The sequence below is a fragment of the Vitis vinifera genome, chromosome 17 (assembly GCF_030704535.1).
Source record: "Vitis vinifera cultivar Pinot Noir 40024 chromosome 17, ASM3070453v1".
In the NCBI taxonomy this organism is placed as follows: Eukaryota; Viridiplantae; Streptophyta; class Magnoliopsida; order Vitales; family Vitaceae; genus Vitis; species Vitis vinifera.
Genome location: NC_081821.1, coordinates 8,663,842 through 8,678,043, shown reverse-complemented (window position 1 = coordinate 8,678,043; position 14,202 = coordinate 8,663,842). Strand labels below are relative to the sequence as shown.

Here is a 14,202-nt window from a genome sequence, read left to right as displayed (position 1 = left end):
AACTCATATTTCTTCCAAATCTTATTCTAACCATTTACTTCTTTTGTATACTTAAACTAAATTAAAACTTTTATTAAAAACAATTATTTTTATTATTACTATATTTTTCGATACCCTGCAACATCCAAAAACACCCCTACTATACATCACTCACAAACATCCAAATCACACAATTCTTACTATTATTATTATTATTATCATTATTCTTATTAATCTCAATGTCCCCTCTTATTTAACAAAATACCTCATGTACTTTTAACAACTCCAACAACCCCATCAACTCTACTCATTGTTATTATTTTAATTTATTCCACTACCACCCTTTTCACAGTTACATATCATTTTATTTTTTGCCACTCCAACACATTGCCTCAAATCCAAAATTCACAAACATGCAATTCTTTTTCTTATTATTTTCCAATCCCTTAAGCCACATATAATCATATATTTATTTACTCATTTAATTTTTAAAATCTCATTGTTTAGATCTATTCATATAAAAAAAAAATTCGAATTTCCCTATTTTCATAAATGAAACAACTTATATTCATAATTTCAATTTTTTTATCTTAAAATAAATTAACTAAACTAGCCCTAATCTAAATTAAAATTTTCTAAAGAATATCTAATATATTCAAAACTAACTAACGAATATAATATATTAATCTAGAGTTAGAATCTTACCTGGAAAAATCTGAACTTCAAACTCTAGACTTTCAAACCTTGAGCCCTACGTTCTCCAATTCACTGATTTTTGGTTAATAGAGTTTTCTCAATAAAGAAGAATCTAATTTATACCAAAGATTATTAATTATAAAAGGACTCTTTTACCTTTAATGAGTTTAATTAATTAATTAATTTATAATTTACTATTTTACTCCTAAAGTTTATTTTGGTGTGTTACAGTTTTGCCATGAAGTACGTATTTGGATGGATTTAGAACTTGGGAATGGAGATTATCATAATGAGAAGTTGCTTGTTGGTGTATGTGTTAAAAAGTTCTATATAGCCTAGATATGCTATACAAATAGAATTGTATACAATAATCAATAAGTTCTTGTGATGATTTTAATTAGGCTGTTTCAAAAAATACTAGGAAAAGAAAATTATATATTAAGAAAAATGATTTTCTCATATTTAATTTTACTATAAAAAATATAAAAGAAAATAAAATATAATTAAAATTAATTTAAAATAATTTATTAAATCTAAACTTACTTTTCATTTTCCTTCTACTTTTTTTCTCTATTTTATTTCTTTCACAGGTTCCCTCAAATTTTCCGAGAACCAAACATAACCTTAATGTTCATGTTTCCCAAATCAATATAAAATTTTAAGTTTGAAAGTTCCATGATCAAATTTTAATTATACTAATCCCATAAAAAGGTTGTTATTTGAGGTTCAAGATATATTTACTTAAATTTAAATTCTGAGGATATTTCAGTCTTTTTCTTTTATCATTGTTTTGGTGGTAGTTTGTAGTCGGTAGTACTAAAAAAAAACCTTTGAAATGTCGGCGAAATTTCATTTGTTGGTGAGGCCTGACATGAAATATGGGCTGAAAGTCGGCCCAGCGATGTTTCACTTGTTTTCTGAAATATGGCAGGGATTGGAACGAGACCAAAATGCTTGGGTTAAAGCCCAACTACCACTCGGGCAAATTCACCCTTTTTAATAAATGTGCACAAGTATATATTAAAATCCATTATTAAAGAAATATTTTAATAAATAAATTAATTCTACTTATTATATTTTAAATTTTATTTAATTAATTAATAAAAGTATGAAAACCATCATTATAATTTTTTTTAACAAGTCTTTTTTTTTAAATCATTTATATGATAATTAAATAGCAATAATATAAAAAGTATAAAAAAATCATATATAATTTTGAATCTTTTTATTTTAAAATATTAAAAAATATAAATTTATTCAAAAATTACTAAAATATAAAAAAAATAATGAAGTTATAATATTTTATAAATTAAAATTAATTTGATAAGATAAATTATTAACATAATTTTTAATAATTTTAATTATTTAAACAAATTAATATTGATAGAAAAAGTTGTCACCACAAGTAATAAAATTTTAGAAATTAAACGAATATAAATGTATTAAGGGAGTTTTAGATAATTTTTTCTATAAAAAAAAATGATAAATATTATCCTTGGTCATACCTATGTTAATTATATTTGTAAAAAAACTTTAATATATGTATTTTTGCTTATTTTTGCTTATTTTATTATTTTTAGAGTTTTTCCAAGCATTTACATGAATTTTGAATAATTTTCATATCACCAATATTTTTACCAAAATATCTATCAATATTTCCGATATATCCGTAAAATTCAAGTACCGATATATTATCGGTATATATCGATATTTTAAACCACGATTATCCTATTATATGTTCAATCAAATATAAGATAAAATAAGTGGTAGAATATATAAAAATCTTATTGTATACATAAAAATTGAAAATTATGAAACTTCTTTATCTTATAAGCCTTTTAGTTTATAAAAGCATGTAGCTCCCTAGATTCATGAAAGGCTTGGAAGTCACTAATATTTGTTTAGCCCTAATTAAACATCTTTAATATGTTAAGAAACATGGTATAAAGTATCTTAATATTGTCCATTTTAAACACTCAATAAGACCAAGTATTTAGAGGAGTTTTTGAAAAACATTTGATAAAAATCAAATGCTTATACATCACTTTGTGGATCGTGTTGCACAATTCTACTTAAAGATTTGAATATATAGTAATTTAGCAATGAAAAATCTACTTAATTTATGTCACAATTGATGTAACCCTTATGTGCTATAGACAAAAAACATAAAAACATTTATGAAAAAGAAGAATAATAAAATATTTTTATAATAAGCTAGCTATCTTTTGAGGGAAAAGATGTCTATAATTGCATTATCTTTGGTTATTACAATTAGCTTAATGAATCTTAGCATAATTCCTTCAAGATTTATTCTAATTTATTCTATTTTTGTTTTTAGCAAAGATTGATGTGAATATTTGAAATCAATTTATAGCAACCTGATCACGATTTAATCTAAGATCAAAATGTACAAACAAAGGAGTTTTTCAACCTTTGTATGGACAACTCCTCATCATCAAAGATAAGTTTGTTCATTTCTTTTTAAACTATTCAAAAAATATATGAAGGGACAATTTTCCAAGTTTTTTTGAGCTTCTTGCCCACAAAGAAGTCATACCAACTAAGAAGAGTCTCTCTAACCGATAAGGATAAGACCCAAGACACTTTGAAAAGAGCAAAAAGTAATTTTCATAGGACCCTAACCTTAACGTCTTAATCATGCTTCATGTTACAATTGTATGAGACCCACATGGGTTGAAAAGTTTCAAAGTTCTTGATTTTTTAGTGACAATGTTCAAAATGATCAAGGTGGGTGTTGGACCTCGAATGTTTTTCTTGTTGTAATTTCATGCATTGTTTGACGTTTTATTTATTGCAAGGTCATACGCACCATTTAGTTAGACAATGGTTTGTCTCAAATGGACCGATTTGGAAAAAAAGCCTCAAAGTAGGCCGACCTGAAAAATAAACTTTTCTATCATAGGGCAATGTGTTCTATTTTGCTCCAAAGGAACTTCAAGTCAATTAGGAATAGAATGAGGTAACATAACTTAGGTCATGTTTGGCACACTGGGATAGAGAATAGTAGTGCAAAATCAATTTCATTTTCATTAATTACTATGTTTGAATTGTTTTTATAATGAGAACAAGAATAAAAAATGAATTACTATGGAAACCAAATGCTACTTGTTATTATTCTTGATTTCCATTATTACCCAAAAAAAAAAAAACAGGATATATATGTATACCAAGCACTCAAATTATGCCTTCCATTGTTGTTTAAGAACATACCTGAGTCCATTGTTTTCCGACGATGAATACGGTATGGATTTTCTAAGGCTGTGGAAGGCACCACCTCTTTCTGAATTCTCTCAGACGATGGGAGTCGAAGAGAAACGGGTTTGTTCTCATTCCAAAACTGATGTGATTGTTACCAAAATGAACAAACCCTTGACCTTTTATACCCTCCTGCCTTAGGGACCATACCCATTGGGCTTTTGGGCCTCACGAGTCTTAGGCCCATCATCTAAGGCCCGTGAAGGCGTTGGGCTCTACACATAGGTGGCCCATACTCTTGAACGAACAGAAAACAAATACTGAAAAGAGGTGAATAGCTTAGTCATGAACTATTGTTATATATGTGAGTCCATATCTTAACAATCTCCCACTTGGACCACATATATTACAAAACAATATTCATGATAGGACTTTATTGAGCTCATCTTGCTATTCTATCTTAATATCCTTAAACAATCTAGTCTACTAGTTATGCTAATGTAGGATCAAAGCGGCATTCGTTAATCATAATTATAACTAAACCCATCAATGATCACAGTATTAACAAAATTAGCAACATGGATCAAGTATGGATGTGTAGCATGAAAATTACATAGAATGTGATCTCTAATATGTCTATTTCCAATTGGTCCCACTTTATGACTAAAAATTAGTCAAATTCCACTTTCAACACTTGATGTTAAACTGCTTCTAAAAGTCTTCATTTCAATTCAGAGTATTCAAATACAATAGTCTTTAAAAACCAAGGTCTGTATAGATAACATAACATGATATCACATCAAGAAAACAAACACAAAATCTAAATACAAACTCCCACTATATTGGCACATCATCAATGTGTACAACACCCATATGTGTGACATGCTCATGATATACTTTGGGTGGGAAACCCTTAGTGAGCGGATCCGCAATCATGGAGTTTGTGCTTATGTGTTCAATCGATACTTGAAGACTCTGAACTCTTTCTTTCACAACCAAGAACTTGATTTCAATGTGTTTGGACTTTGATGAACTTCGGTTGTTCTTAGAATACAATTTTGCGGCCTTATTATCACAATTGATTCTCAATGGTTTCTCAATCCCATCAATAATTCGCAATTGAGTGATAAAATTCCGTAGCCATATCCCATGGTTTGATGCCTTGTAGCAAGCTATGAATTCTGCCTCCATGGTGGAAGAAGCAATAAGTGTTTGTTTAACACTTTTCCATGAAACTACTCCTCCAGCCAGCATGAAGACGTATCCTGAAGTGGATCTCCTGCTGTCAAGATATCCTACGAAATCGGAGTCCGAATATCCCACGATCTCCAAATGACTGGATCTACGGTATGTGAGCATATAGTCTTTAGTCCTTTGTAAATACCGCATAACCCGTTTTGCCTTTTTATAGTGATCCATACCTGGGTTACTCAAATATCTGCTTAACATTCCAACAATGTACACAATATCCGGACGCGTACAAACTTGTGCATACATGAGACTTCCAATGGCCGAGGCATAGGGAAACCTCTCCATATCCTTCTTCTCAAGTTCATTTTTCGGACATTGGTGCAAACTAAATTTATCCCCTTTTGCCACAGGCGTGTTTCCTAGTGCACAATTGCTCATGCCAAATCTACTCAACACTTTATCAATGTAGGCCTTTTGTGATAACCCAAGTATACCTCTTGAATGATCCCTATAGATCTCTGTATACCCAGCACAAAAGATGCATCACCAAGATCTTTCATATCAAATTTACTAGATAGAAATCGCTTGGTTTCATGCAAAAGTCCCACATCACTACTTGCAAGTAGAATATCATCAACATATAGCACCAAGATAATAAATTTGCTCCCACTAAACTTGAGGTATATGCATTGATCAACGGTGTTCTCCTTAAAACCAAATGAAGTGATCACCTGATCAAACTTTCGGTACCACTGTCAGGATGCTTGCTTTAAACCATATATGAACCTTTTTAATCTGCATACAAGTTGCTTTGAATCATTAGACTCAGAGTTCTCCTATTGCACCATGTATATTGTTTCATCAATGTTACCATTAAGAAACGCAGTTTTAACGTCCATTTGATGTAGCTCTAAAACATAATGAGCTACAAGTGCCATGATGATTCTAAAGGAGTCATTTGACGAAACCGGTGAAAAGGTCTCCTTATAATCAATGTCTTCCTTTTGAGTGAAACCTTTTGCGACTAGGCGTGCCTTATACCTAGCAATGTTACCTTTTGAATCCCATTTGGTTTTAAAAATCCATTTACAACCAATCGGTTTTATACCTTCAGGCAACTCTACTAGGTCCCAAACACCATTGTCTTTCATTGATTTCATCTCTTCCTTCATGACTTCTATCCGCTTTTCAGAGTTAGAACTTTGTTTGACTTAACTAATTGAAATTGGATCGTCTTTCAGACCCATGTCAAACTCATGTTCTTGGAGATATACAACATAATCATCTTAAATTTTACTTCTCCTTTCTCTAGTGGATCTCCTCAGTGGCACTTGTACTTGAGGTTGTTGAGTTACCTCTTGATGAACTTGAATCGGTTCCATAACTTGAGTAGGAGGAATTTCAGGTGTGTCTTGAATTTTTGTTATCGACTGTACATTCTAAATAGTGTCATCAAACATAATATGACCATGTCCAGTCGTAGGAATACTAATAGATTCCTCTTCAAAAACGACATTTCTTAATGATTCTCTCCCACTTAACTCAACATCCTCAATGAACTTAGCATTACCCGTTTCAAAGAAGGATCTAGATGAGGGGTCATAAAATTTGAAACCTCTTGACCTTTCAGAATACTTTACAAAATAGCAGCTCACTGTTCTGGAGTCCAATTTCTTTTCATTTGGCTTATAAGGCCTAGCTTTAGCTGGACAACCCCAAACATGCAAGTGCCTAATCCTAGGCTTCTTGCTAGTCCATAACTCATATGGGGTTTTGGCTACTGCTTTGCTTGGTACTCTATTCAAAATGTAAACTGCAGTTTTGATAGCTTCGCCCCAAAGTGATTCTGGTAAGATGGAATGACTTATCATACTTCTTACCATATCCTTAAGAGTATGGTTTCGCCTCTCTGCTACACCATTTTGGCTTGGAGTCCCTGGCATGATGTACTGAGGAACGATTCCACAGTCCATCAAATATTTGGCGAATGGCCCTGGACATTGTTCACCTGATCCGTCATATCTACCATAGTATTCACCTCTAGGATCAGATCTGACGACCTTTATTTTCTTGCTTAGTTGGTTCTCAACTTCAGCTTTAAAATTCTTGAACACATCCAATGATTGAGATTTCTCATGAATCAAATAAAGATAGTCATAACGCGAGTAATCGTCAATGAAAGTGATAAAATATTGTTGTCCATTCCAAGAAGTTGTAGGGAATGGACCACAAATGTCCGTATGTATCAATTCCAAGACGTCACTGCACCTATTGGCATCATTTTTCCTCATATTTGTTTGTTTACCTTTAATGCACTCTATACAGACTTGAAAGTATGAGGAATCAAGTGGATCAAGAATTCCTTCTGACACAAGCCTTTGAATCCGTTGATTTGAAATGTGACCCAAACGTTTGTGCCATAACATTGATGAATTCTCATTTATTAATTTTCACTTAATGTCATAATTACTTGAATGCAAGGTTTCATTTCCATTAGTGGCCTTTATGTTCAATTTGTATAATTTGTCTATTAGACTACCTGTACCAATAACCTTTGAATTTAGATAAAGACTAACCATTCCATTTCCAAATGAACAACAATATCCAAATTTGTCCAGACATGAAATAGAAATTAAATTCCGTCTAAACAACGGTACAACAAAAGTCTCTTCCAAATCCAAAGTACATCCAGAGTCCAACTGTAGTCTAAAAAGACCAATAGCCTTGACTGCAACCTTGTTTCCATTTCCCACATAGATGTATCTTTCACCATCAGTTGACATTCAACTCCTTAGGCAACCCTGCATAGTGACACTTATTTGAGTAGTTGCACCTGTATCTATCCACCAAGTGTCAGTAGGCACTACAGCTAAATTAATTTCTGAACAAACAAAGTTGAGAAGTGTGCCTTTCTTTTCACGCCAAGCTGCGTATTTGGTACATGTGTTCTTCATATGACCAGTCTTTTTGAAAAAGAAACAAGTGATCTCCTTATCTTGTTTCTTCTGCACCTTCTGCTTTGATGTCTCAGAAACTGTAGTTTGTTTTCCTTTATTGTCCCTCTTTCTTTTCTTGTTGGTACCAAATCCCTAAGACGTGGAAGCCAAGTGAGCACTCTCTATCTTCTCTTGTTTCAATCTCTCTTCCTCTTGTACACATTGAGCAATAAGCTCATTCAAAGTTCATTTCTCATTTTGAGTGTTGTAACTGATTTTGAATGGACTGAATTGTGTAGGCAGAGAGATCAAGACCAAGTGCACGAGTATGTCTTCCGACAACTCTAACTTTAGTGCCTTGAGTCTAGTCACAAGATTAGACATTTCCATAATGTACTCCCTTATATTCTTTTTCCCTTTATACCGCATAGAGACAAGCTTACTAAGAATAGTGCTTGTCTCAACCTTTTCGTTTGCAGCAAATCGGTTTGCTATTTGGTCCAAGAATGCCTTGGCTTGGGTTTCCTCAGGTATTGCACCCCTTATAGCTTCTGGAATTGAGTGCTTCATAATCATTAGACTCATACGATTGGATTACTCCCATTTTTCCATAGCAGACCTTTGCTCAGCAGTGCTAGCACTAGTAAGATCTGAAGGGCGATCCACTCTTAATGCATAGTCTAAATCTATTCACCTGAGCACAATTATAACGTGCTCCTTCCATTTCTTGAAGTTTATGCCATTAAGCACAGGAATGTTATTGACATTTGCAGATATAGAAGATGTTGAAATAACAATGAAGCTCACAATCAGTCATATAAACATCACACGTACATGAATAAATAAAATTTAAACATATATATGCATGTGGACATACAACAAGATACCTAGCACAAACATCAATATTCAGTCTTTGGACGGAAATATCAACTTGTAAGTAGCATCCTTAAATTAATTCATAAATATTGACAATAAAAAAAAAACCGAAAACAATATGTTTGTCTTTGGACTAACATATCGAATGCAAGATAAACCTTGTATGTCACATATTCATGATTACTTTATTTATTATTATATAAAAATAATCCTCCTTTGGGTTGATTATTTTATACAATAATAACATGCTTACACATTTCAAAGTAAATAAAATTATCTAATACAAGTTACTTTGGCAACAAGTATACATAATTCATTTATTTTATAATATTAAACATAAATATAGCAAGCAATAATTCAATCAAAAATTTATCCACAAACCCATTTTATGCATGATTCATAAGACATTGAATGATACCTAATTATTTCACATGCAACACATACATATAAATTTCCTAACGCACAAAAAAGGAATATAGACTCTCTTAAATTATTCCATCTTCATTATGGCATAATTTTAAAAGCATATACATATAAAATTTCCCACAACACAAAAAAAGAATATAGACTCTCTCAAATTATTCCATCTTCATTATGGCATAATTTTAAAAGCATATACATATAAAAAAAATTTTAAAAAAACATGGAATTTCAAACGTTGTAAAAAGGGATCATTTTTGCATCCAACTGACAGCAGCCCCGGAGCCATCTACGAACGATGCCATCAGACTACGCCTGGACGACGTTTGAATGGTGCTTGTAACAAACGCCTTAATGGCGCCTGTAACAGACGCCAGCAGCCCCTCCAACCGCGCCTGAAAATGGTGCTTCAGTGCCACCAAAACGGCGTACCAAAAATAGACATTTTACTATGGGATGCCGGCAGCGGCGTCATCAGTGGTGCCATCACTAGAAAAATGCAATAACGACGTTACTGAGTAGCCTGCAACAACGCCCTAATTTTGGCGCTCCTCATTGGCGCTTGGACGGCGTCTGGAACGCCAAAAAAATGACGCCTAAATCACGAGCAGCTGACTGAGAAACGATGCCTAAACGGCATCGTAGTCATTTTCCATCGCCTGAACAGCGTTCTTAATTAGAGAATGACGCCAAACCGGCGTCTCAATCCTCCTCCAACCGACGTCGTGGCGACGTCGGGCTGACGACGCCTGCAGTGGCATCTCAACGACGTCAAAACGGCGCAAAGGACGCCGACAAAATGAACAGCGTCGGAATGGCGCTATTTTGATTCCTAATGACGCGTTGCAGCGCCCTAACGCTACTCCCATTGCCCGAAACAACACCTGAGTCCAACGTCTTTTGCTTTGGGTCTGATGTTTGTGTTTTAAAGAGTGTTTTGGTGAAAATGGGAGGCTTTGATACCATTTGTTATTATTCTTGATTTCCATTATCACCCAAAACACAAAAAAAAAAAAAAAAAAAAAAAACAGGATATATATGTATACCAAGCATTCAAATTATGCCTTCCACTGTTGTCTAAGAACATACCTGAGTCCATTGTTTTCCGGCGATGAATACGGTATGGATCTTCTAAGGCTGTGGAGGGCACCACCTCTTTCTGAATTCTCTCAGACGATGGGAGTCGAAGAGAAACGGGTCTGTTCTAATTCCAAAACTGATGTGATTGTTACCAAAATGAACAGACCCTTGACCTTTTATACCCTCCTGCCTTAGGGACCATACCCATTGGGCTTTTGGGTCTCACGAGTCTTAGGCCCATCATCTAAGGCCCGTGAAGGCATTGGGCTCTACACATAGGTGGCCCATACTCTTGAACGAACAGAAAACAAATACTGAAAAGAGGTGAATAGTTTAGTCATGAACTATTGTTAGATATGTGAGTCCATATCTTAACACTACTTTCACTAGGATTTTGATTCCTCTCTTCTACATGATAACGTGATTCACCTTCATTCCCATCCTATTTCCTTTCCGATTCCCATATCCCAAATGCACCCTTATGGTGTCGATGATTTCTCACTTTTGAGGATGATATGTTCCGACTGGGTTGTATTGGGTTATGGAAAAGGGCTTCATTTAGTGGCCTATAAAGAAAGATATATGTAACCATTGGAGAGGTCCTTTCCAGATGGAACTTATAGATATGTCCTTAAAGGGATGGCTTGTTGATTTGTGTTCAGTAGTAAATTAGTAAGGGAGCATCAGAATATCACGCTTATTCTTTCTTGCACAATAAGGAAAGTTCTGACAGCTAGGAAGGAACTGGTTGTAGTTGACCTGTGAGTCTATGACAGGGCCTCTGTCGTCATATGGCAAGGGCTTCTTTTTTCATTGTGGAGCTAACTAGGTCTTTGTCACAGTATTTTCATATACATATTGATCGGCCAAGGAATATGCACATCAAGCGTCCATCTGCCTGTTAATTTATCAACCCATTTTCAATCTTTTGTATTAGTATGCTCCTCTCTGCCAAATGCTATCATGACCATTTTCTTAAGAAATATGCCTTCTCATCTTCTTTATTATCAGATAGTTGTAACTTCAAATCACAAACTTCATCTGTGTTGAAGTACAACTGCTTGAATAATCGTCTGTAGAACTTACACAATTCTAACTTGTTTGTATGAAAGTATTATGAGCATTACCCCTTGATATCTAGTCATTTGCATTCTTGATTTTCACATAGTTGGACCTGAGACCCTGGATATCACAGTGACATTATCTATGCGATTGGGAATGAGTCGTTACATACTAATACAGAAAACAGGATTTTGCATACTAATTAATACAGGAAACAGGATTTTGCATACTGATTAATACAGGAAACAAGATTTTGCATACTAATTAATACAGGAAACAGGATTTTGCATACATTCAGGGTTATTGCCGTTATTGGCTTTGAACAAGTGCCTCAAGATGACAGTATGAAGCCCTCTCAATCTTACCCACCGATGAGTTTCGAAATGCAAGATGATTCGGGTTCTGATTTATACTCAGGACCAAGGCCTTTCCACCATATAACAAAGGTGGAATTCTTCAACAACACATCCTTGCCTAAAGATTCATCATCAATCCATTTAATTAGATTTTTCTCCAGTTGCTGAACCTTCTGCTTAATTTCTTGAGAGGATCCACAGCTTCTAGTTTTAATGCGGAGGTCCTCTACCTCAGCCCAGAAACAGGATTCTGAGCGGGATCCAGATGGCTTCTTTTCAGCATGCTCGAGCCAATTTTGGATGTATCGATATCGTTTTGGTCGAGTCCCCTTTTTCATGTAGAACCCTGTCTCTTCATCCTTGGCGTGTCGATAGAAGTTGGCAATATCTAGAGGCTCAACCGTGCGGCGATAATCGGTTCCAAGTCGTATAAAGTCATGGCTCTTCTCAAAGTCATCCGGAAGTTCATACGCTTTTAACATTTCCATCATCTCGTCCCAGAAACCAGCTAGCACAAGCCTGCTCACATTAGCCCGAAAGTCCTCTTCGTATTTGTTGAGCTTAAAGGAATCATAGTAGCCCAGTCCGCAAGTCTCAGCCTTTTCCTTGTACTTTCTCATCTTTCTTAATTCACCTTCAATCTTTTGCTTATAATCATTAATGATCTTATCCTGATTTCTTGACTTTCGCTTCTCCAACTCTCCTGCAGCTTGAAGGCATAGCCTGCCTTGTGGGCTCTGCAATCCATAACACTAGAACATCAGTTGAGATTTACAGACATGGAAGCTAAAATTCTGTAGTTTGGCAGTAAGGTAATTAAGAAGAAAGGAAGAAGGCTCACCAGGCCGAGGTCATTCAAGGCCGTGTTGACTGTGGCTGGACTGCCATCTGAAGACACTGGAATCTCTTCCAGACGATCTAGATAGACTACATTCTGCATTCCTAAGCTCTCTTGTATTTCATCTTTGTAAGCCAAGTGTTCAGATAGGCTTCTTTGTGCAACCCCTGCAGCTTCTTCTTGGGTCCACTGAGCACAGTAAAACAGCATCTGCAATACTGCATTCGAGTTCCTTACGACAACCAATTTTCCATTTCCAGTGCAGAAGATGTAAGTTCCGAAAGGTCTATAAGGGCTGAGCTCAATGAAGTTCCTTAGAGTTTCCAACGCCGGGATTCTGCATCCCATGAGATTGCAGGCATCATAGTTTGCAACCAAGGATGCATTCCTCATCACGCTGGAATAGAAACCTAAAGGAGAATCAATGGGTTTTCTGAAGAATTCAGATCTGGGATTGAAGAAATCGAGAATTTGTTTGTGCTCAGTGGATGAAGGGGCAAGCATAATCCGAGGGATCACATCGTATCTCATAACAAAATGAACGAAGTGGTCGGACCATTTCTCCCGTCTGACAGCATGACCGAAGATCCGATCACCGACGAGGGGGGATCCGAAAGTGACGCAGCGGGGTGGGCTCTGATTGGGCTCTGACTTCTCCAAGAAGTATAGAGTTGCCAGGATGGCCACCGGAGCACCCGACGAGTAGCCGGTGAAAACAACTTGCTTCTTCTCTCCAATTACCTGAAAAATCCAACCCCAACATCCACATTTTGAATTCACAAGATTGTTTTTCATATATCTATGCATAAGTTGAATTGAAGTACCTTTTTGGCAAGTGATGATTGGCCTAAGATTGCCTTGAATCGCCGGAGAAACGACTCGTTGACCAGAGCGCCTCCGTCATCGCCTAAACTTTTAAGCGAAGGAAAGGTACCAGCATCTATCGTCGTTTCTCCAAAAGGTGTCTCCGCACACCAATCATCGCGAAGCCAAGATCCAGCAAATGCAACAACAGCAACGGATAAGCCACGGGGTTTCTCGAGGAGAAATGGCTCGCGAGTGGAATCGTGAGCCTTCATGGCTAGAGAAGCAGCTGCATTAATGACTTCTCCGCTCAACCCAATACGATCAAGTGTTTCTCCCATATTCTCTCTATGCAAATTTTCTCTCTGTGATTTGAAGCTTCTGGTGACGCTGCAGCTTGGCTTATAACAAGACAGTGGCCAAGACCGTGAGTGGTTTATTGGTAATTTCTGGTGACTAAAACAAGTAATTGATCTAGACTTTTAGTTGACTTGGATGGTCGTCTATGGGAATGCAATAATACTCCGTCGTTGCAATGGAGTTGCGTGGAAATGACAGGGGAGGGAGGCCCACACGCTAAGCCCCGGTTGAAACGGCATTTGTTGACTGTTGAAGGCGCCATTTCCCACTTTTTCTTTTTAAAAATTAGTTATAGGAAGCTCCGACTCCAGTAACTAATTAATAATTAAATTGCTTGGCTGTAATGCCACCTTTCCACTCACGCGCGAGATTTCGTCTTTGACGGTTT

General features: G+C 35.6%; 1 protein-coding gene across 1 annotated transcript; it reads right to left on the bottom strand.

Moving 5' to 3' along the window:
- Nucleotides 1-11,562: 11,562 nt before the first annotated feature.
- Nucleotides 11,563-13,874, bottom strand: LOC100257078 (protein EDS1L). The gene is made up of 3 exons (XM_002280693.5): nucleotides 13,475-13,874; nucleotides 12,654-13,391; nucleotides 11,563-12,549 (listed from the first exon to the last, which is right to left on the bottom strand). Exons 1-3 carry the CDS (start codon nucleotides 13,793-13,795, stop codon nucleotides 11,818-11,820), a joined length of 1,791 nt encoding a protein of 596 aa, XP_002280729.1. The 5' UTR covers nucleotides 13,796-13,874; the 3' UTR covers nucleotides 11,563-11,817.
- Nucleotides 13,875-14,202: the final 328 nt, after the last annotated feature.

Bases quoted from the DNA above. Each gene is read 5' to 3' on its own strand.
- LOC100257078 (XM_002280693.5), bottom strand. From the start codon at position 13,795: ATGGGAGAAACACTTGATCGTATTGGGTTGAGCGGAGAAGTCATTAAT. The intron at 13,392-13,474 runs GTACTTCAATTC...TGGATTTTTCAG, and splicing joins AATCATCACTTGCCAAAAAG to GTAATTGGAGAGAAGAAGCA. The intron at 12,550-12,653 runs GTGAGCCTTCTT...TATGGATTGCAG, and splicing joins CCTTGAATGACCTCGGCCTG to AGCCCACAAGGCAGGCTATG.